Source organism: Phalacrocorax carbo, chromosome 24 (genome assembly GCF_963921805.1).
Source record: "Phalacrocorax carbo chromosome 24, bPhaCar2.1, whole genome shotgun sequence".
Taxonomy (NCBI): domain Eukaryota; kingdom Metazoa; phylum Chordata; class Aves; order Suliformes; family Phalacrocoracidae; genus Phalacrocorax; species Phalacrocorax carbo.
Window position 1 is genome coordinate 2,639,682 of NC_087536.1, and position 20,331 is coordinate 2,660,012.

At 44.8% G+C, this 20,331-nt stretch overlaps 2 protein-coding genes and 2 long non-coding RNA genes across 4 annotated transcripts in view; all 4 read left to right on the top strand.

The window, feature by feature from the left end:
* The first annotated feature begins 819 nt into the window (after positions 1-819).
* LOC135317068 (uncharacterized) lies at positions 820-2,488 on the top strand. The gene is made up of 3 exons (XR_010376188.1): positions 820-940; positions 1,766-1,863; positions 2,356-2,488. It is a non-coding gene; the product is annotated as an uncharacterized LOC135317068 (long non-coding RNA).
* Positions 2,489-3,417: 929 nt separating this feature from the next.
* LOC135317067 (uncharacterized) lies at positions 3,418-9,157 on the top strand. Its single transcript, XR_010376187.1, has 4 exons — positions 3,418-3,537; positions 3,770-3,860; positions 4,342-4,482; positions 9,084-9,157. It is a non-coding gene; the product is annotated as an uncharacterized LOC135317067 (long non-coding RNA).
* A 4,461-nt stretch (positions 9,158-13,618) lies between these two features.
* LOC135317066 (germ cell-less protein-like 1) lies at positions 13,619-16,285 on the top strand. The gene is made up of 4 exons (XM_064472642.1): positions 13,619-13,715; positions 14,611-14,756; positions 14,997-15,084; positions 15,795-16,285. Exons 1-4 carry the CDS (start codon positions 13,680-13,682, stop codon positions 15,921-15,923), a joined length of 399 nt encoding a protein of 132 aa, XP_064328712.1. The 5' UTR covers positions 13,619-13,679; the 3' UTR covers positions 15,924-16,285.
* A 1,155-nt stretch (positions 16,286-17,440) lies between these two features.
* Positions 17,441-20,331, top strand: part of LOC135317013 (germ cell-less protein-like 1) — an 86,439-nt gene continuing 83,548 nt past the window's right edge. Inside the window, exons 1-2 of the mRNA XM_064472526.1 lie at positions 17,441-17,814; positions 17,942-18,125. Of these exons, the coding sequence (XP_064328596.1) occupies positions 17,441-17,814; positions 17,942-18,125 (558 nt within the window). The remainder of the gene's footprint in view (positions 17,815-17,941; positions 18,126-20,331) is intronic.

A 20,331-nucleotide genomic window follows, 5' to 3' on the forward strand; every position in this document is an offset into this window, starting at 1 on the left:
TAGAGTAGCATATCGTATGTCATCGTAGTTAGGGGATATGCCAAAGGTATGGAAATATTTATGTAATGAAATAAAATCAGAATTGGATTTCATGTTATGTGCTGCCCTGAGTTGAAATGCTGAGTTAAGAGGTCAGGGCATACGGTGCTGTACAAATAGACTTTATTTTTTTGATCTCTCAGGTAAACTTCAGTGAGTGATAGCACCTCATAATGGGCACATCTGCTGCTGAGAAGGAAAATCATGAATCCTAGTAGAGCAGTATATTTCACTTCATTTGGACGGAAACCTATCAAATTCTAGTTTTATATGCCTTACACTTTATAAGAAAAGGTATATTTCCATAAGTGGTGTATGTGCATGTGTCCTCGGTATGAGACTTACAACCTTGTACATTAATTTGTATGTCTTGCATGCTTTTCTTCCCTCCAGCCCCCCAGTAGCTGAACAGGCATTCCGCGATGCCTGGAGGATTTGTTGTCCACCGGTAACATTAAGGACTTAATTCTTGGACTGGTTATATCCCCATTGGTGGTGTGGTTTGTAGGAAAAGAGTTTGTGTGGCTTTTGTGGCCCTTGAAAGCTCTTTCTTCACTCTGATTGCAGACACGTAGTCCAAACGTCCTAGACGCATTTTCCCTTTCAGAAATAGAGCAACTACAGTTAGTCCTTTCTTGAGTAGGTCAGAGTGGTTTGCATTATGAAAAGTTCCCTTCATAAATTTTGTTCTGCATGAAGGTAAATATGAATGATTTTCTTTTGTTCCGTGTGCTGCTTTTGAGAGCTTTAATTTGCATTAAGTGTCTTACTTGAGTTCTTTTTCTCTCCTCTTCCCTCATGTAGTCAGGCTACTTTTCCAGTATGTTCAGTGGAGCTTGGAAAGAATCTAGCATGAACATCATAGAGTTGGAGATTCCTGACCCAAACATTGATACAGAAGGTAAGTGGGAACCTTTTATTTTAACATAACTTCTACCTTCAGCGTTCAAGCTGAACCTGACAGAAAATTAACTGGAAAAAAAAATTTTTTTAAGGATAATTTTCAAACGAGTAAATAAGAAACTTGAAAGAATGAGTTCTGTGCTCATTCAGTTCTGAGCTTAACTCGGGTCACCAGTAGAGTTGAATTAACTTTTGTACCTCTGAGCTGGGAAGCACAGCTGGAAAGCAACTGCTTGTACTGTTGTTTTGGCATTGGGGCTCTTGGATCAATATGTGCAACTGTTGTGGAGATCCGAATGTTGGAGTGTGGATCACATCTTCATCTGTCTGGTCTTGAAAAGCTGCCGAGGGGGGGGCTCGCGGGGGACCGATGTGAGTTGGCAGAAAGCTTTGCTATGGTTCCAAGCACCGTGGAGTGAACTGTGAGTTTTGTTTTTCAGAAGAATTACAGAGAAATTTGTAGCATCGCAGCAGTATCTCAATGTTACACTAGTGATGAGTTGCAGAGGAGGAGCATGAGATTTCTCTTCTTTTTACCTAGTTTTACTGTCCTGCACGTGGCCCCGTGGCGTGCCTTGGTGGCTGTTTTAAGATGAATATCTTGTTTAAATGGTGCAAGGGGCTGTAGTTCATCGGTGACTGCCATGTTTTGTGTATTCTGTTTATGTGCGTGTGCTTGAGGTGGTAAATACCAGTTTTTTATCCTGAGCAAGCAGGAGTGAAGAGAATGTGTGAGTTGCAGTGGTTTGGTTATATTTAAGGATTCTTTTAGTTATCCGAGCTCGTATGTCCTGTCTTAGTTTGACACTTGTACTCTTTTCAGCTCTACAGGTGGCTTTTGGCTCGCTGTACAGAGATGATGTATTAATAAAACCCAGTCGAGTAGTTGCCCTTTTAGCAGCAGCCTGCATGCTGCAGCTTGTAAGTAATAAATGTGCAATATTTTTATGCTTTCTTTTCAGCTAAAGGTAACTGTTCGTAACATAGTCACGCACACGTATTGTTTCACCTGGAGAAATAAATAATCTTTTCGTACAAAGTGGGAAAAAGCCCCAAACGTAACACAGTGGTTCTATTTCAAAATAGCATGGCTTAGATTCAGTTGTAATGTTAAGCGCCATTTTGAGCATTATATCTAGAAGTAGGCTAAAATAAGTTTTAACAGCTCCTTTGTTCTACCCTGACAGTATTCATTAAGCTTTTCTTTCACGTGATATATCCTTAAGAAAAAGCTGTTTTTCTGAGGAACATTGATTGGTTTAAGTGTTCTGGATAGAGTAGCAGAGGTCACTGTAGCACGTGTGACTCTGGTAATTGTTCAGGCGTGAAAACTTGTATGAACTGCACAATCTTTGAAACCTCAGTTAGGAAATAAAAACTTTGAATATTTGTGGGTTTTTTTCTTCCCCGCAGGATGACTTAATCCAGCAATGTGGTGAAACAATGAAGGAAACCATTAATGCAGAAACTGTGTGTGGTTATTACAATTCAGCGGCAACATATGGGTTAGACTCTGTGAAGAAAAAGTAAGAATTACTTTCTCTGAGCTGCTTTGTACATTGCTAATTAGAAGTGTGAATTTATGAATGGTGAGATAATGTCCAGTTAGGTTGGTGGTTTTTTTGTTGTTTGGTTTTTAATTTTTTTTTTAAAGGCATCTGGCTTGGGCTCTGCTTGTTCTGTTTAGTTTTCAGGTTTCTACTATAACCAGTTACCTTAAATTTGGTGTAGATTCTGGTCGATTGATCGGCCTGTGCTGTGAATGAATTAATTACTAACGTACACTAGTAAAGACAATATATTTGGTCTTCAGCGTGACAGTGAAACAATACTTGCCATCATTGACTCTTTTATCTCAAAGCTGCTTTAATCTTCAGTACTTGAGCTTGAGTTTATCTTAATTAGGAGGGGTAATTAGACATTTTGGAGCAGAATGCTGAGGTTAGTGCTAGCTGCTTCCTTCTGCTGAGAATTAGTGTGTTCTCAGGGCTTTTTGTGGCATTAACAGCACTAGGAATATAGCTTTCACTCTTCCCTGAGAGACACTAAATGCAACTTTAAGAGTTACAGAAAATTTTGGAAAGTGTTATGGTAAAGTTCATGTTTTTGAAAGAACTCCCCTTCATACTTCTATGCATTCATGTCTTGGGCACGTTAAAGCAGTATTTCAGAATCACGCGGTACATAACCAGGCTTTGTGAGCCTGAGCAACTGTGCTTGAATGTCGAGATATGTAAGAAAAAAAGGAAGGTACTAATTCCTTGCTTTTAATCTAGGTGCCTGGAATGGCTCTTGAATAACCTGATGCCTCACCAGAGTGTGGCGCTCTTCAAAGACCTCAGGTATTCAGGCGTCAGTTAACTGTCAGTGGTGAAGTACAGTTTCTTCCAAAGCGTGCAGCTCGCTCAACACGACTTTCTAGGCTATTGACGGTTGCTTGTTACCTAGCTTGCTTTCTTGGTTTTGTCTGTATGTCTCGCAGAATTCTTTGATGACTTGTCTTTTTTCAGCATAAACCTCATGAAACAGCTGATTAGTTCTTCTGACCTACTTGTAGTGCAAGTGGAAATGGATGTGTACACCGCTCTCAAAAAGGTACTTGGCGAAGGGTTGGGCTGGGGCTTTATGAAGCTGAACTCCAGAGTAGTAGCTGATTTGTAGCACAATGAGAATTTTAACCTCTTTGGTATTTCCTGGAAGCATCTAAGAGAGTATCAGAATCTTTGTAGGAATTAATGCATTATGAAAAAGCGCTGTTAATAACGCATGTATTACTGTTTTGAAGACTTCTTCAATTAACTCCCTAGAGTTTGTTTATTTTCCCTAGTGGATGTTCCTCCAGCTAGTGCCTACTTGGAATGGGTCTTTGAAACAACTCTTAACCGAAGCTGATGCGTGGTTTGCCAGGCGCAGGAGAGGTAGGATTAATTGGCATGGCCTTGGGTTGTGGAAGAGGCTGGTCAGAAGTAAAATACGATAGTCTTCCTCCACTTCCCAACTTTCTCCTCTTCTCTCTGGGAAGGCTGGCCTCTGCCAGCAGTCCCCGGGATCAGGGTCTCAGCACCGATAGCCTTTTCACTGTTTTGTCCACATGTTTCAAGTGAGCAGACATGGTCGCTAGTTTTGCTTCGTTGCTTCTGCTGTTGTTCAGTTAGGATAAGATTTTGTTGCCTTCTCGCTAGAAGGCACGTGTGTGTTTCCAAAGAGGAAAAGTTTGGTCTAACAGTTCTGCCAAAAGGGTTTGAGTGTAAGTAATTTCTTGGGTTTAGCTCCAAAAGATGGTTTGCTTGTCCATAAAAACTTTCTGTGCTTAATAAAGTAAACCTCAATGTCAAATACAAATACGCTCTGGAAAATATTTAGAAAACCAACTTGTAATACCAGTGCTCCGTCTTGCAGATTTTGAGGATGACGTTGCCTTCCTGGAATCGGAACAGGGGAATGCGTTCCTGTCGGTGTTCACACACTTGAGATTACAGTATATCATCAGTGACTTGGCGTCAGCCAGAATTATTGAGAGAGATTCCCTAATGCCCTCAGGTGAGCGAGTACTCAGCTGATCGAGTTCTGTGTGCCTTTCCTAGCCTGGCCTGTGATAGAGTCATTGGGAAGATCGAGGTGTATTTGCTGGTCTTATCACTTGCGTGTTTATCTCCAATGTCTGAATTGCGGCTGAAGATTCAGCAGAAGTTGAACATTAAATTTACATGCATGAAAGTCTTAAAAGACAGACACGTAGGTGTGTTAAGCGTTTGTTGATCAGTCAGTTTATCAAAATACTTTATAATCAGTACATGGTAGGTTATCTGTGTTTAAATGACCCCTGAGTCCCAGGCATGCAAAAAAACTGCTGAGAGAGCAAAATTTGCTGCGACTCAACTGTTTTGTAGCCATTATCTTTGTACAAAGAGCTGGGTAGTTTTTGCTGGGATTTGGAGTAATACCTGAAAATGAAAACCAAAAGCACAAGGTGCTGTGAACTCGTCTCCCCTCCTCAAAGACAAGCATTATTTACTGACAGGTATTTCGGGTGTTTTTGGAGGAGATGGGATAATGACGTATTCTGCTCTTGTCCTTTTAATTGCATTTTGCATACATCCTCCTTCTAGGTCCTGGTGCTTTTTTGAAGCCCGTAGAGTGAAATGCCATTTAATGTGTTATAGATCACTGCTATTAATGTTACAGTATCACTGAAAGATAAGAAGCCGCATTCTCATCTTTGCTTTGTTCTTTGCTTGGAAGCTGTGTAAACTTGGCTGCTGAGAGATGAGTGAAACTGGAGATGAGTAACCCCGTTGGGCTCTCACTTGAAAGTGTTTTTCCACCATCGTTCATATCTTTTATCATGTGAAACACCTGCCCCTCCTCCTTTTTCCTTTTTGTTTTTATTTATATATTATTATTTATTTTTCCCCTCCCCAGAGTGAGTTGTGCTCATTGTAACAGTGTTTGGACTTCCCCTGCTCTGCCTCTGGATCTGGCTCCTGGTGTCCTAGCTCCATATTTCACTCTGTTCGGTCTTTCCTTATTGTAGTTGAATCTTAGCATTGAATTTTGCATCTTGACTCTCTGACAGTTTTTTCCCTAGCTCTCATGTACACAGCATTGATTCTTTTTTCTCTATCTGTCCCCAGCACAACTATCCATCCGTCCGTGTCCCTGCGATGTCCGTTTAGCAATGTAATTGCCAAATGTGAATTAAGACTGCTTTTATTGATCTGTTCATCACTCTTATTTGCAACTTCTTGACAACTGTGTTCTTGCCATCTGTCTGTAGCCTTCGGGGTCGCTTTGGGCTCTTGCCATACATAACTCTTTAACCTGTCCTTGAGTTACACCGCTGCCTTCCTCTAAAATTAAATTTTTTTTTCCATCTCACATTGGCTTTTTCCTTCATGCTGCCATAGATGTCAACACAATAATGGTCCAATATCAGAGGAGACTTGTCGGGATATTTTTCTTGAAGCCTGCTAGCCTGGTCAAACTGTTAGATGCTTTTAAAACACTTGCCTTGCCATTAAGGTGATGTAGTGAGCGTTACTTTAGTTTGCCTTCCTTGTGCTGCCGTATCCTGTCTCTGCTAGAAATAATGGGGTTTTTTTGTAGCTGAATTCAGCTTTTTGTAGCTGAATGTCTCAATAACGCTGAGCACCTCTTTCTCACACTTTGAAATGTTCAAAGAATGCCGCTATCAGAAGCTGAATTAGGACTTTCTGATAGGGGGTAGCTGTGGGGAGGGAGTAGGGTCCTTCCCTCCCTAGAAATCTGTCCCTCTCTTGAGTGAAAGTGAACCGTTACCACTGCTGAAATGCACTGGCTTTCCCTGCTCTCGCTTCTGGCTTCGATTAATACCTTCATAGACGGAGAAGAGACTGTCTTCCTCACTAGATCTGGCAAAGTCAAATACGAAGGAACTCGGTTATCCTGTGCTCACAACGTCTATTTGAAAGTGTCCTTGGAACAGCAGGTGGAGGCAGTGTGTCGTAGACCGCTGCGTCGAGCTGAGGTGGAGCTTGGGTGAATGGTTTGGTCGGTTATGACCGGTAGATGGGGCAGGGTTTGACCTCGAGCAAGTGATAACAGTTTATACTATGCATAAATCCTAGAAGAACAGATCCGATCGTGGATAGGTGGTATTTTAGATGCTTAAGTGATGTATAAAGTCAGTATAATCCATCTGGCGATTAACATTGGTGCGGATGGTAATCATAGTGCAAAGGCATCTTCATTCTGTATTAAAAAATAAGGTAACTGTGGGTGAGTGACCCTTTAGATCCTTAATTGAAAGATGACAGAGGAGAACTATGGATTATTTTCATGTCAAGTGGCTGTGTCAGCATGTGAATAAGATGTTGCAAACCAGACATTTGCCAGTACTGTGCTTGGTTTCCTTCTCTTAACGTTGCTGTTTGTTATCGCTTACCAGAACTGCGACGGGCAGCCTTTTCTTAGTGTTCTTCAGCGGACAGATTTTGTGTCTGTGCTCAAACCCAGCAGCCTTCTGCCTACATACGTCAGAGGAAGAATGTTCTTACATTGTTACGAGATTAATTGCAACTTTGAGGCTGGTTTGCCTGTGCTTATTGAAAAAGAATGTGCTCTACCACTGATAATGAATTTAAAAAAAAGGAAAAAAACCCCAAACTTGAATTCCAAGGGAACTGGGAGAGCAGGGAGGGAAGAGCAGCGTGATGTGGAGACCTCTACAGGTGTAATGAAGTGTAAGTGAAGAGGTTAATACTGGATGGCCCTTGTAATCTGTTGGTGGTGGTGTGTAGCCAAAAGCTGTGTTAAGATCAGGAACTTTTGCTCGTCCTTTAAAAGGAGGCTTGGATAAATATTGGTGGTGCCCTTTTGAACTGATGCTGCCAGCATCCAGTGTCTGAGGTGATTGCATCGTACCCAAGAGAGCCTTGAAACATGGAAATTGCTGGGCAGTTTGTATTGTGGTGTAAGCCTTTTAGATTATTCTAGATGAAATAGTTCTCAGGGAGGTATAAAGAAGGCGACCATGTTGAAGAGTTGAAAGAAATGGTGTAACACTTCCTGAGCAGTATTTTTCCTCTTAACCTTTACAGATTAACAGGTGAACTACAGTTGAAATATGGTGTATGACATAGGTTCATATACAAAAATAGCGAAGATGCTCTGTCTCCTGATTGTGTTTTTGTTTTTTTCCTCCTAGCACATCCATTCTCTGTTCCTCACCTGTGCACTTTTCCTTAAATCATTGTAATGCTTTCTGTTGCGCTCTGGTGAATTCCCATTTTGGTCCTATCGCAGCCTGAATCTTAACTCGGGAGTCAGTAGGGCAAGGGCTGGTTTTATGTTTTGAATCTGGGACTCTGAAGGCGATCTCAGCACTGTGATCTCACCCTTCTGTCACCCTCAGCAGCAACCAACCTGTTTTGTTTTCCTGCTAACGGTGGTTCTCGCCGCTCCTGCCATCCCAGTCCATTCCTCCCTAGAGTTTGTTCTCATCTGAGACCTTGCGGACTTGCCGCTGTTCATTAGCTTGACTGAAAAGAACTTACGTGCTGGGCTTTTGGCTGCTTCTGATCCCTTCTGCATAACTGCCTTAGCAGCTGTTAGGTTTTGTTCTGCTGTATCTCTTGGTTGCAGCTGTTAAATTAATACAGCTGACAGAATCTTCACAGAATCACAGAGTGGTGGGGGTTGGAAGAGCCCTCTGGAGCTCACCCCGTCCCACCCCTGCTTGAGCAGGCACCCCCAGAGCAGGGGGGGCACAGGACCGCGTCCAGGCGGGGGATGAATGTCTCCAGGGAAGGGACCCCACAGCCTCCCTGGGCAGCCTGTGCCCCTGCTCTGGCACCCGCACAGGGAAGGGGTTTGTCCTCATGTTCAGGTGGAACTTCCCGTGTTCCAGCTTGTGCCCGTGGCCCCTTGGCCTGGCGTTGGGCACTATTGAAAAGAGCCTAGTCCCATCATCCTGACACCCGCCCTTTAAATACTTATAGGTATTTATGAAATCCCCCCTCAGTCTTCTCTTCTCCAGGCTGAACCAGCACAAGTGTGTCAGCCTTTCCTCACAAGGGAGATGCTCCAGCCCCCTGATCACCTCGGTAGCTCTCCGTACCATCTTCCTGGTGTTCTCAGAGGAAGACATGGCTTATGTTTATTGCTAGTAGGGGACAGCTTCTGTTCTGTTTGTTTTTACCATACCTGTGATAAGGCACTGTTTCCTTTATCTTTTGATTCTGTTTTCCTCTTGTTTAACTTGTGTAGAATTCTGTTGGGGATTCAGAGAGTGGCATCTTCTCCTAAGAGCTTGTTACCCAGCTCCTTGGCTGAACAGAACTTAGCGCACTGAGAAAACATGTTGAGTTGCATCACTTCTGGCAACCGTGGATGCTTGATAAGATGAAAATAGTCCTGAGTTACTCAGTGTTAGCAGTTGATTTTTATCTGAACTGCCTCTTCTGTACCTGCGGCCTGGAGCTGAATCACACACGCGCGTTATCAGGTGGTGGGTTTGCACAGGCCGTCCAGTTAATAAGTGTAACCTTATTATTGCAATGTGATTTTATTTCTATATTTCAAGTGCCTATGAACACCCCCATTCCCGGCTCCAAAGGCGACACCAAGCTTATTTTTTTGTTCTTGTTGTTTTTCAATTTTAGAATGGCTGTCCTCTGTTTACAAACAGCAGTGGCTTGCCGTGCTCAGAGCAGAACAAGGCAATGATATTGGGTAGGTATATTACAGGCTTTCCTTTCTCTCTTTCTTAAACTAGAAAATTTCCTCTCATATAAATTCTGACAAGATGAACTTTTGGAGTTCCAGGTTGTATGGTTCTTAACAGCATCAGCCAATTGAAAACAGCAATGTGGTGGAATTTTTTGAATTCAATATAGTGACTTAGTTAAACATTGGAGAATGGGAAGGGTCACTCCATTACTTGCCTAGAAGAAGTGCACAAAGGAAAATTCAGTTATGCTCAAGTTAGAATGGTTCACAGAGGGATCGTGGATGCAGGGGATAAGCAGGACCCTCCCATTGAGTCACAAGGTTCAGAAGAGATGCCCTTGCTTTCTAAACTCCTTTCAGTGAGGAGCCTAGGCGCGGCTAGGTCCAATCTTAGTCTCAGGCTTGGTCAATGGTTTATGTGAATAGGGATAATATATATATTCACACTGCACACAAACATACCCCCCGAGGTTAACCTGTGAGTAAAAATTATCTTTTTGTGAGTTTCATGAATTACTCACATTTATGTGCTGATATTCATCAGCGCACGGCCGGTGAACCTCGCAAAATCAGGCCTTTGAGTCCTCGCAAAAACGTCAACAGAAGATCCCTCCATCCTTGCAAAACCTACCCTGAGAGGCGTCCCAGCCCACAGGAGATACAGGGTCACGTGGCCGGCTGCGGTGCAGGAGAGCTCAAAAGGTCTCCGTCTTGGATCACTATTTATAGGATTGAGATGATTGGCTTTGGTCAATATTTTACATTCTGGCCACAATTCTGGTACGCAGGTCAGGGGGCAGATGGCCCAGGTGTGGTCAGAGATTGCCTGAGGCCCAGGTCGTTGTGACCAAGATAACAACACAATAGGGCTCACCCTGGGATCTCAGAGGGGTGGGGGGGCTGCACCACCACAGCACTGCACCGCCCTTGAGGAAATGCCATGACGACTGCTATGTTTCTGTGCCCTTTCAGAGATGTACAGGTAGCTGTGCTTAGTGGAACACCCTGACTGGCGTCTGTGCGCATAACGTGTAGTTGGGTTTCTTCAGCCTGTGCCTCACAAGGATCGTCAGTGGTGGCTTGGGCAGCGAGGCATGGTGATTTAACAGATGTGACATGTATGCGCGTGACCACAAACTGTTCCCTTCTGCTTGGTTTTGCCACATTGCATTGAGCCTGACTTGAACCAAAGGCCGTGCAGTCTGTGGCAGCGTTCAGCGGTAGAGTTACAGATCTCCCACCTGCCTTTTGAAGTGAAGAGTGAGTGTTCTCTTGATGTACTTCTGTGGCAGCGAGTGGTTCAGGATTTTCCACCCGGAGGTTTTGACTGGATCGTTAGTGAACGACCAACCACCAATAGACCTATTCTTAAGTACTCATAGCTCTGTCTTGAAACAGCTTACGCTTTAGCCCCAACACCCCGTGGCAGTGGCTTCCGTGGCTTAATTGTGTATTATATAGGAAATATTTCCTTAATCGCTTCCTTTTGGTGTTATGTAAGAGTGTTAAAAATGCCCAAAACTCTGACTTTGGCCTTAAGAGGATCTTTAAGAAGCGGTTCTCTCTGTCAATAGCAGTGCTCCAGAAAACGGAAGAGGTAAAGTACGTCATTATGAATGTCGTCATTTCAGCTCCTAAAGATTAATGTCGGGTGGTCATAGCTTGTTTCTGGGACTGTTGTTTGCTTGGGAAGACTTTTCTTGTAATGCAGTCATGGATGTATCTAACAGTAGGCGAATGTACAGTGCGCATTACCATCTAGCTCATATGGGAACCACAATTAGCATGAAAGCAAGTATTAACATAGTCATCCGAGTTCTTATTCAAGATAAGACTTGGTATTTGCTTATTTTTGATGTCTTTTGGTAACTCACTGTAATGCAGGGAGAGTGTTTTAACTGTCAGCCGTTAGATACACCTGCTTCTGAAAAAGCAAGCTCTCATACAAAACTGAAGTGCAGATGATGGGGGTCATACCAGCTTTTAAAATGAGCAACTTGCATGTTCAACTCCAGGGCTGATGCTTTCAGTGACTCTTGGAAGGAGCAGAGTATTTTTCCATGTTTTTCTTGCTTGTCTAGTTTTCTTTAGTATGGGATTATTTTTTTTTTAAACACAGCTAGAAGTGAAAAATCTGAGGCAGAGAAAGTTTACTGAACAGTAGACATCCGCCCGAATCTCTTATTATGGCATTTATTGCCAAGGTCTTTCGCTGATGGAAATGGCCCACTTATTAGTGGGTGAGATGTAGTGTTTCTTCTCAATATGTTTTTGCTTCTAACTTTGGTAGTTTACAAGCTTAATGGTTCAAGGTGGCATCCAGGTTGCTGTTTGTTTTGTAGTCAATAATGGCCTGATTGTCCCTGAACAGGGTGTTCTCTGGAGTCATGTGGGAGGGAGATGGGGGGTGCACGCACATGCGTGCACGGAGGGCTTCCCTGGAGTCGTGTGCAGTTCAATTGTTCTGTCGCTAGTCCACAGCACGCAATCTCTGAGATGATGTTTGAAATCCTGAGACCACTTCTCTGTCTTCTACTGGCAAGCCGTACTGCCACCCTGCAGTGAGATGCCTGTGGTCCGTAACTCATGTCTTAGAAGGGAAGACATGAAACTGTTCCTTTGTATTAAAGCAAATATTTTGGATGTTGGACCAACCGGTAGCTGAAAGAAAAGAATTAGGGTTTTATAAGACCATCCTTTGATCCAGATCTGCTGCCCTTCCTCTCGCACTTACTGCCTGTATCAGTATCTTAACACGTTTTTTCCTTAGAGATAAGGATGCAAACTCAGTCAAGCCGAGTGAAATGTGAGGTCTGACTCCCAGTGAGCTGAAGTAAGGCTCTATTTTCATATCCCACCTGGAGCAGAGCGTAATTGCACCCGCTTATTCTAGGGCTGCCAGCATGGAAATTACATTGCTTTGAAACATGTGATGTGGTTTGCTCTTTTGATAACTTCAGAGAGGAGGAGAAAATGTTTCTCTCCTTGTTTATGTAGTTTGCATTTAAAAGGACTAAACATTTTCCTCACTCCAGAATTTGGGAATTTTTTAGTGTAATACTGGAGTTTGTGACTTTGAACTGTAGCTGCTCAAGGTTTACTTGTTGTGCTAAAGTGGATCGCTGCTTTTTTTAATTAAACATGTGTTCTGTGGCAGATGCGAGAGAGATCTTTCAAGTCCATGACTGGAGTCATTTCTATTCTAATGGTCTCTTTGGTGGTGTTTAAGAAGGAAATAGGATAACTTGACTGTTCGCTAAGCACGTGGTAGGCCAGCGTAAGCGGTTACAGCTGGAAGTTTTGCATCTTCTGAGGCTGCTCGAGGAATTGCGAGGGGGGAATGTTACCGTCTCTCTGACATTATGTACTAATGTTTGTGAAAGTTGTCACTAATTAAACAGAAATGAACCTTTTATCACCATTACTGAATTTGGGTCAGCTACGTAAGCAGTTCAGCTAGAAGGTGTGTAGAAAGCACGTGGGAGGTTCTTGGATGAGTTTGGTTAGCATGATTAGCGTGTTTGCTTAACTTAATCATAAAATACTTAAGCGTCCAGGACTGGTTTTTACAGAAACGGGGCAAAAAGACCACAGACCGAGCTTGTTCGTAAAAGGCATAGCCACAAGCTCTTGCGGTGTTTGTACAGTAGGAAGAGAAGAGGTGCAGCGTTTCTTCTTGCTTGTGGAGCTTGAAGTGTGTTGTTTGGTAGTGCGGGTTCATAATTTAACGTGGGGGTGGTGGTGGGGGTTGCCTTTCATTGCGATTTATGCTACTCACTTCAAGCGTTTGTCCTCAGTGTAACTTGAAGACTTTCTGGCAATGGTTGCTTATTTGGTTAACGATGTCATCGTGTCTAAAGTTAAGTGAGTAACATACCTCTGGAAAACTGGGCCTGATTTTACTCATGCCGGCTCTGCAAGGTTTCTCTATGTGCCGAAGCGGCAGTGGAAACTGTTGGGTGAAACAAGTTCATATTGGTGTAGGATGCCAGAACCAAGAGCTCGTGGCACTTGGTGGTCGCTGGGGGTAAACTTTTTTCCAGCCGCTTGAGAAATCTTTGAGTGTCGCTCTGGGTGCCGCTTCATAGCGCTGCTATTTTGCAGAGTCCTGCAGCTGTTCCTCAGCAGCAGCACTCGTTGATGTTTGTGCCTAGTAAGTCGGGACTACCGTGTTTAAAATGGACTTGGTTCTTTTAGGAGGATTGGGGAATGCATGTCATTGCAACGGCTATTATATCCATACCTGGAAAGGTTCTCTGGTAAAAGTCCTACCTACCGAGGCTTATATTGCAGTTTTGTAGAGTAGTCGGATGTTCACGGGATGATTCGGGTTGGAAGGGACCCTGGCAGGTCATCTAGTCTAACCTGGGCACAGAGAAGGGTCAGCTGTGTGCTCAGACCGGTTTACTGGGGTCTGTTCAGCTCTTCCACGTTAAAGTACCGTACAAAGCTGTTTAAGTATCCTTAAAGATGCCCTTTTTTTTTGTAGGCCTCAGGAAGTAAATAAAGAGGAACTGGAAGGAAACAGCATGAGGTGTGGTCGAAAACTTGCAGAGGGTGGCCATGTAAGTACGGCACGTGGCTACGTCTGTGCGCAGCTGACACGTCTTAGACGTGCTAGGTATTTTCAAAACACGTTGGTCTTAATTGTCAAACTGCATCAAAAAGAGGTAACGGAGATGCTACGTTAAAGAAATTATTTTATTCTCCCTAGAAGGATGAAAAGGCTTGCTGTCTTTGAGATGAATAAGGAGTTAGTGACTTAATTGTGCTCTGGCACTGCAAGCAAGCCCGTGTTTGGAAAAACCTCTGTTGCATGAAAGGAGGGAATGTAGCCATGACTTATCATCGGAGACGTGTAAAATACATTCAGTTAAAATAAAGCTCTGATCACTGATGTCCCTTTCTTTTTAACTGGAAAAGGAAGCTTTCCAGATAAACTGTGTAACAGCCACAGCCAGAACCCCGCTGTGTTCCGTGTACGTCTGTGTGTCTTTAGGTAGCAGGTCCTGTGAGAGCACAGGAGACATGAATATTTTCTTCCCCACTGAAGTCACTTAACATGAGGCTGTTGTACTCCGAGGAGCACTTTAAGCACAAATGGGGTGTGTAGTTAAGTGCTGCTCAGACATACAGCAGCAGGTACCAGGATGCAGAACTATTTTAGATCTGCTTGTGTGAAATGTATTTCCGTATGTTTGGAAGGCAGCTGACTCGAAGCTTGTCTCGTGTACTCGTCTGCCTGCAAAGGCTGGCCGCTACAGTGAGTGGTTGCCTACCAGGGCGTCTTATGTCTCAAAGAGGTGTTGGCAAGGATCCTTGAATCCACCAGACATCTCTGTAGCCGAGAATCCCGGTCCCAAGTTTGAGCTGTTGGAGAAGCGGCACTTCTCATTTGTGTTGTGGCCAGTGCTCAGAGGGGCTGGTTTGTTTCTGTGTTTTTTAACTTGTGCTCTTCAGTACTGCTGGCGGTGGACTGGGTTCAACTTTGGCTTTGACCTTCTTGTCACTTATACAAATGGTTACATCATTTTCAAGCGGAATACGCTGGATCAGCCGTGCAGTGGATCAGTCAGTCTGCAGCCTCGGAGAAACATAGCCTTCAGGTAAATAATCACCAAGGAGGCAGAGCCTGTGGCGTGTGCTAAGATCTCCTACTGTAACTAAGTCTTTCCATCTGATGGATCCATTCTTTTGGATCCAAGTTTAACTCATCCCTTGCATTAAATTTTGTTGCCACCAGGTTAGTTATGTTTGAAAATGCCATTCTGTCTCCTTGGGACAAACTCTTTGTGCCGGAAAAACTACGTTATGGGAAACTAATTTAACTGTTGTTGTGTCCCTAGGTTACGTGTAACCTCTTTTGATAGCAGCGGGAAAGTTACTTTCAGTAGAACAACAGGATATCAGATTCTAACCTTTCAGAAGGACCAGGTATGTTTGGAGACTGCTTGCCTTCCCAGACTTCCAGCACTGGTGAGATTACCCATCTGAATAGTATGTCCATCAGGCTCCTGCTCATTTAGAGGCAAACTTGGAGCTTGTTTGAAGACTCTGTTGCGTTGTAAGCTGAAGAGTTAAAAGAATCCCTGCCTGTTGTTCAAGGGTGGTATTCATTGCTCTGTTAAACAAAGACCCAAAAGCCTCAGAGAGGAGTGGAGTTTATTAAGAGAATGTGCCCATTTCCACCCTCTGTGACAGCAGAATTCAGTAAGGAATGTGAAAGACTTGATCATCAAGTGTCTTAAGTGCTAATCAGCAGTGATATGTATGTGGTGGGTACATAGAGACTTTCTCCCTGCAAATGCAGAAAATCCCTCTTTATCTCCAATGTGCTTGAAGGTAAAGTTTGCTCAGCCGTTTCTCACGGTTCTGTTTCCTCTGATGCAGAAGGGTCGGCAGCCCTGGGGCAAGGGCTGTAAGCAATTTCAGAATAGCTTGTCAGTGTTAGTATTACAAAACACCTGCTGAAGGTGAAGGTGAATTACTGTCTTGAGGTTTTTTATCTCTGCTTTTTGAATACATGTTAATTAAAATGTATAGAAGGACTGTTAGTACCAGTTTCGGTACTTTTTGATGTACTTCCCTGTAATGGCCTCACTTGCTACGCAAATGCTCAAATGTCCACTGTGTTTGCTTTACAGGAGCAGATAGTGATGAATTTGGACAGAAGCCTCCTGACCTTCCCGCTCTACATCTTCTGTAACTTTTTGTACACATCGCCAGAGAAGACGACCGACAGCGAGGCACTGCCAGATAACTCAGAAACCTGAGACCTCTTTATATATTATATATCTATATATTTTATATATATATATATGGCCTTAGTATACTCCTATGCATATCTGAAAAGATCATCAGAAATTGTGTAGGCCAAAACTAGTTATCCCATATGTTTTTTTAATTTCTGTTCTGCACCTGCAGACAGTAGCCATTCCGTGGTTAAGAAATGTTAGACTTTTTATTTTCCTGGGTGAAAACTGAGCCAAATGGGACAGGGGGAGTTTGTGTGAATGACATCTTACGAACTTTCCTGTCAGATTCTGAGCACGCATTGTAGGACGCGTGGTTTTTGTAGTGTCTTATTTGTTTGTGGGTTGGTTTTTTTTTTTAAATGACTGATCTGTAAATACCAGGTCCGCATTCTGTTTCTTTTGTGGTCAAGTGTAAGAGGTACACTGTATTCATTCTTTCTATATGTTTTAAAATACCCAGCTTTTCGGTAATGCCAGCTTTGGTGCTGGGTTGAGCCACCCCAGGGCTCCTGCGTTGTTCTGAGGGCTCAGCGCCTCCTGTTCAGGACCAGGTCCTGCTCTGCCCTTGCACCCCGCTGGCTCCCGGGGCCACCCACCGCCCCTGCTCACCTGGACAAGCCGTTGCTGCGTGCAGACGCAGCCCTGGCCCGCACACCCCCGCGCACGTGTGCCCTGGCTGCTGGGGAACCGCCACCCTGCAGTGCGACGGGCACGTGGGATACGGAGCAAGAGCTTGCACAAAACTCATCTTGAGAATCATTTTTTGCAGACATTAACGACTCGTTCCCGTGATCTGTGGGTGTCCTGGTCCTACGTTGCCCTCCCTCGCCCTCCCGGCTGTGGAGGGACTGTCAGTGCAAAGAAACAAATCCCTTCCCAGCTTTGGTCCTTGTTCCCAGGACAGGATCAGGGATTTGGAATGGGGCCGGTGGCGCAGGGGCCCTTGCTAAGGGATCGTGAAGGAGTGGCTCAGTGCAGGAGTGAGGGGAGCACAGAAACCCAAACACAGCATAGCTTCCCCCAGAATTTTCTGGGGTGGTTGGTTTTTCTCCCCCACCCCCCCATTTTATTTGTCACTGACTGGGAGCAGCAATTGTGGCAAAGGGGAGTGGAGCACTACACTGTATGGAAAGTACAAAAATAAGGAAGCCTATATATAATTGCAGTCAGTTACTAAAAATTGCTTCCGGGGCAGAGATTGGTGCACCTCTGGTGCTCCTCATACATCTTGGGTGACTGAATATGGTCCTTCTCTCTACAAGGCCTTTGACTTCAAAAAGGGAAGAGGCAAATTCCTCTTGCAAGGATCAATAATTTGCTGCTTGTAGAGAGATAGGTACATCTATCCTAAAAAAAAAAAAAAAAAAGTAACAATAAAGTCCTGTCTACAGACCAACGAGGAGCGAACTGCTAGGGAGGAAGATCAGTGTCCCCAGTGTAGCAGCTGACTCACTGGAAGGCTCTGCTCTCCTGCTCCCTGAGTGGCCAGAGAACGTGCCAGTACAAGACCAGGAGTTCAAAGAAAATGCGTCCTAATGGGAACAACCAAGCAAAACAAAAGCCATCCTAAATCCACAAAGCAGTACTTCTTACTGGAGGAAAGAGACAGGCTGAAGAACTCGGCTGGTGGGGTCCAAGGTGGCAGTGCTAATGCCATTGCATCCAACAGAGGAATAAGCCAGGCCAGCCAGAGCAGTGACAAAGGTGCCTTTTCTGCCTCACAAGATGACAAGCAGGAGACCAGCCACCTCAAGGGTGTGCATGGCCACAGTGGGTCCTCACACAGCACGGGGAATAAACAGGAGGGACTGGAGCTCTGCGTGCAGTCACAGGGCCATGATCTCATTGCAGTCACAGGCTTTTCAGGAAAGACAGGCCAGCAAGACGAGGTGGGGGAGCTGCTCTTTATGTGAAGGAGCAACTGGAATTTATCAAGCTGTGCCCAGAGGGTGGAGGAAGAATGAGTTGAGAGCTTATGGGGAAAAAATCCAAGGGCAGGGAAATATGGGTGACGCTGTTATGGGTGTTCGCTATAGGCCACCTGATGAGAAAGAAGTCAATGAGTCCTTCTACAGCCAGCTAGAAGTACCCTCACAATTGCAGGCCCTGGTTCTCGTGGGTGACTTCAACCCCCCTGATATTTGCCTGAAAAGCAAGATGGCGAGGCACACACCATCCAGGAGGCTCCTGCAGAGCATTGAGGATAACTTTTTGACACAGGTGCTGGAGGAGCCAACAAGGCAAGATGTGCTGCTGGACCTTATACTAACAAACAGAAGGTCTAGTCAAGGCTGTGAGGGTTGAGGGTAGCCTTGGCTGCAGTGACCGTGAGATGGTGGAGTTCAGAATCCTGTGTGGTAGAAGCAGGGCAACAAGCAGGATTGCAACCTTGGACTTCAGGAGTGCTAACTTTTGGCCTCTTCAAAGACCTGTTTGGAAGAATCCCATGGGTTAGGGCTCTAGAAGGCAGGGGGGTCCAAAAGAGCTGGACAGTATTCAAGGACCACTTCCTCTAAGCTCAAGGTTGGTGCATCTGTGTGAGGAAAAAGTCAAACTGATACCTTAAAAGCTAAAAGATAGAAGGTTCCAGGTCTGGCAGATTGATTATATCACACTCCTACGGACCTGCCCAGGCAAGCGCCATGTGCTCACCATGGTGGAAGCACCCGCTGGCTGGAAGCATACCCTGTGCCCCACGCCACTGCCCGACACACTATCCTGGGCCTGGAAAAACAAGTCCTATGGCGACATGGCACCCCAGAGAGAATGGAGTCAGACAACAGGACTAATTTCTGAAACAACCCTATAGACACCTGGGCCAAAGAGCGCGGCATTGAGTGGGTATATCACACCCCCTGTCACGCACCAGCCTCTGGGAAAATCGAACGATTCACTGGGCTGTTAAAGACTACAGAGAGCAATGGGGGGGGTGGGACGTTCAAACACTGGGATACACATTTAGCAAAAGCCACCTGGTTAGTCAGCACTGGGGGATCTGCCAATAGAGCTGGCCTTGCCCAGGCAGAACCCTTACGTACTGTGGAAGGGGACAGAGTCCCTGTAGTGCATGTGAAAAGTATCCTGGGGAAAACAGTCTGGGTTATTCCTGTCTTGGGTAAAGGCAAACCCATTCATGGGATTGCTTTTGCTCGAGGACCTGGGTGCACTTGGTGGGTGATGCGCGAGGATGGAGAAATCCGATATGTGCCTCAAGGGGATTTGATTTTGGGTGAAAACAGCCAATGAACTGAATGGTAGGGTGCTAATTGCTATATAATGTTGTATGTCATCTCTTCTGTGGTTGCTATATGCCATATCAATGGTATCACGGTAGGAATCTTCCAGTTCGTGGAGAATGAACTTTGATTGAACCAAGCCAAGTGCAGCAGTGATGGAACAAGAACTGACTTCGGCATGCAACAATCCAACACCACACACACCATCTCTCCTGCCCTGAAAGACTGATACGATAGATGGAGCCTGAAGTCACGGACTAAATGAACTGAATAGGCATTTTGTGGACACTTGTGGATATTTTACAGACATTTTACAGGGGTAGTCCATAGACTAGGGGAATGTTATCTGTGAATTATATCAAAGGATGGGAAGGAGTAGGGGGTGGTGAATGAGGCTGTACTGGATAGTGTGGGACCTGAGCATGATGTAAATGGTATGGAATCAGGCGTGGATATTGTCATGGTTTTGGATGGGATGGAGTTTGTTTTCCTCACTGTAGCTGGCGTGCTGTGGTTTGGATTTAGTATAAGACTGATGTTGATGGCACACTGATATTTTGGTTGTTGCTAAGTAATTGTGAATTTGGTGCTAAGTGTTGCCAGGTGGTGCTTGTACAGGTCAAGGATGTTTCCAGCTTCTCATGTTCTGCAGGGGGCGTGGGATGCTGGGGGGGGGCATTGCTGGGGGAGCTGACCTGAGCTACCCTGTGGATATTCTGTATCATATGATGAAATGCCAGGATATCAAGTTGGGGGGCCGGGCTAGGAGGGAGGCAATGGTGCCTTGGGGGCAGGGGGTGTTTGCTGGATGGTTACTTTACTTGATGTTGGTTTGGCTTATTTTTAACATTTCCCCTTCTGCTTTATTTCCTTTTTCTATATATAATTATTATTATGATTATTACTGATTGATTTTACTTATAAAATTCTTCGTATCTCAACACTTGGACTCTCTGCTGCACACCATGCAGGAGGGCAGCGAGGAGGAGGAGCGTGGAGCGAGCCCTTCTTCCCAGAGGAAGGGTGGCAGGGAGAGGCCCCGGAGCAGATCGCCGCAGTGGGGCAGGGATCTCCGCAGCTGGGTCGTGGACCCCACGGACTACGAGCACTCAGCAGGGAGGAGGAAGAGAACTAGCCCTGCGAGTGTTGACTGCGCTCCCAGGCACGGCGCAGCTCCAGGGCCCTCCAAG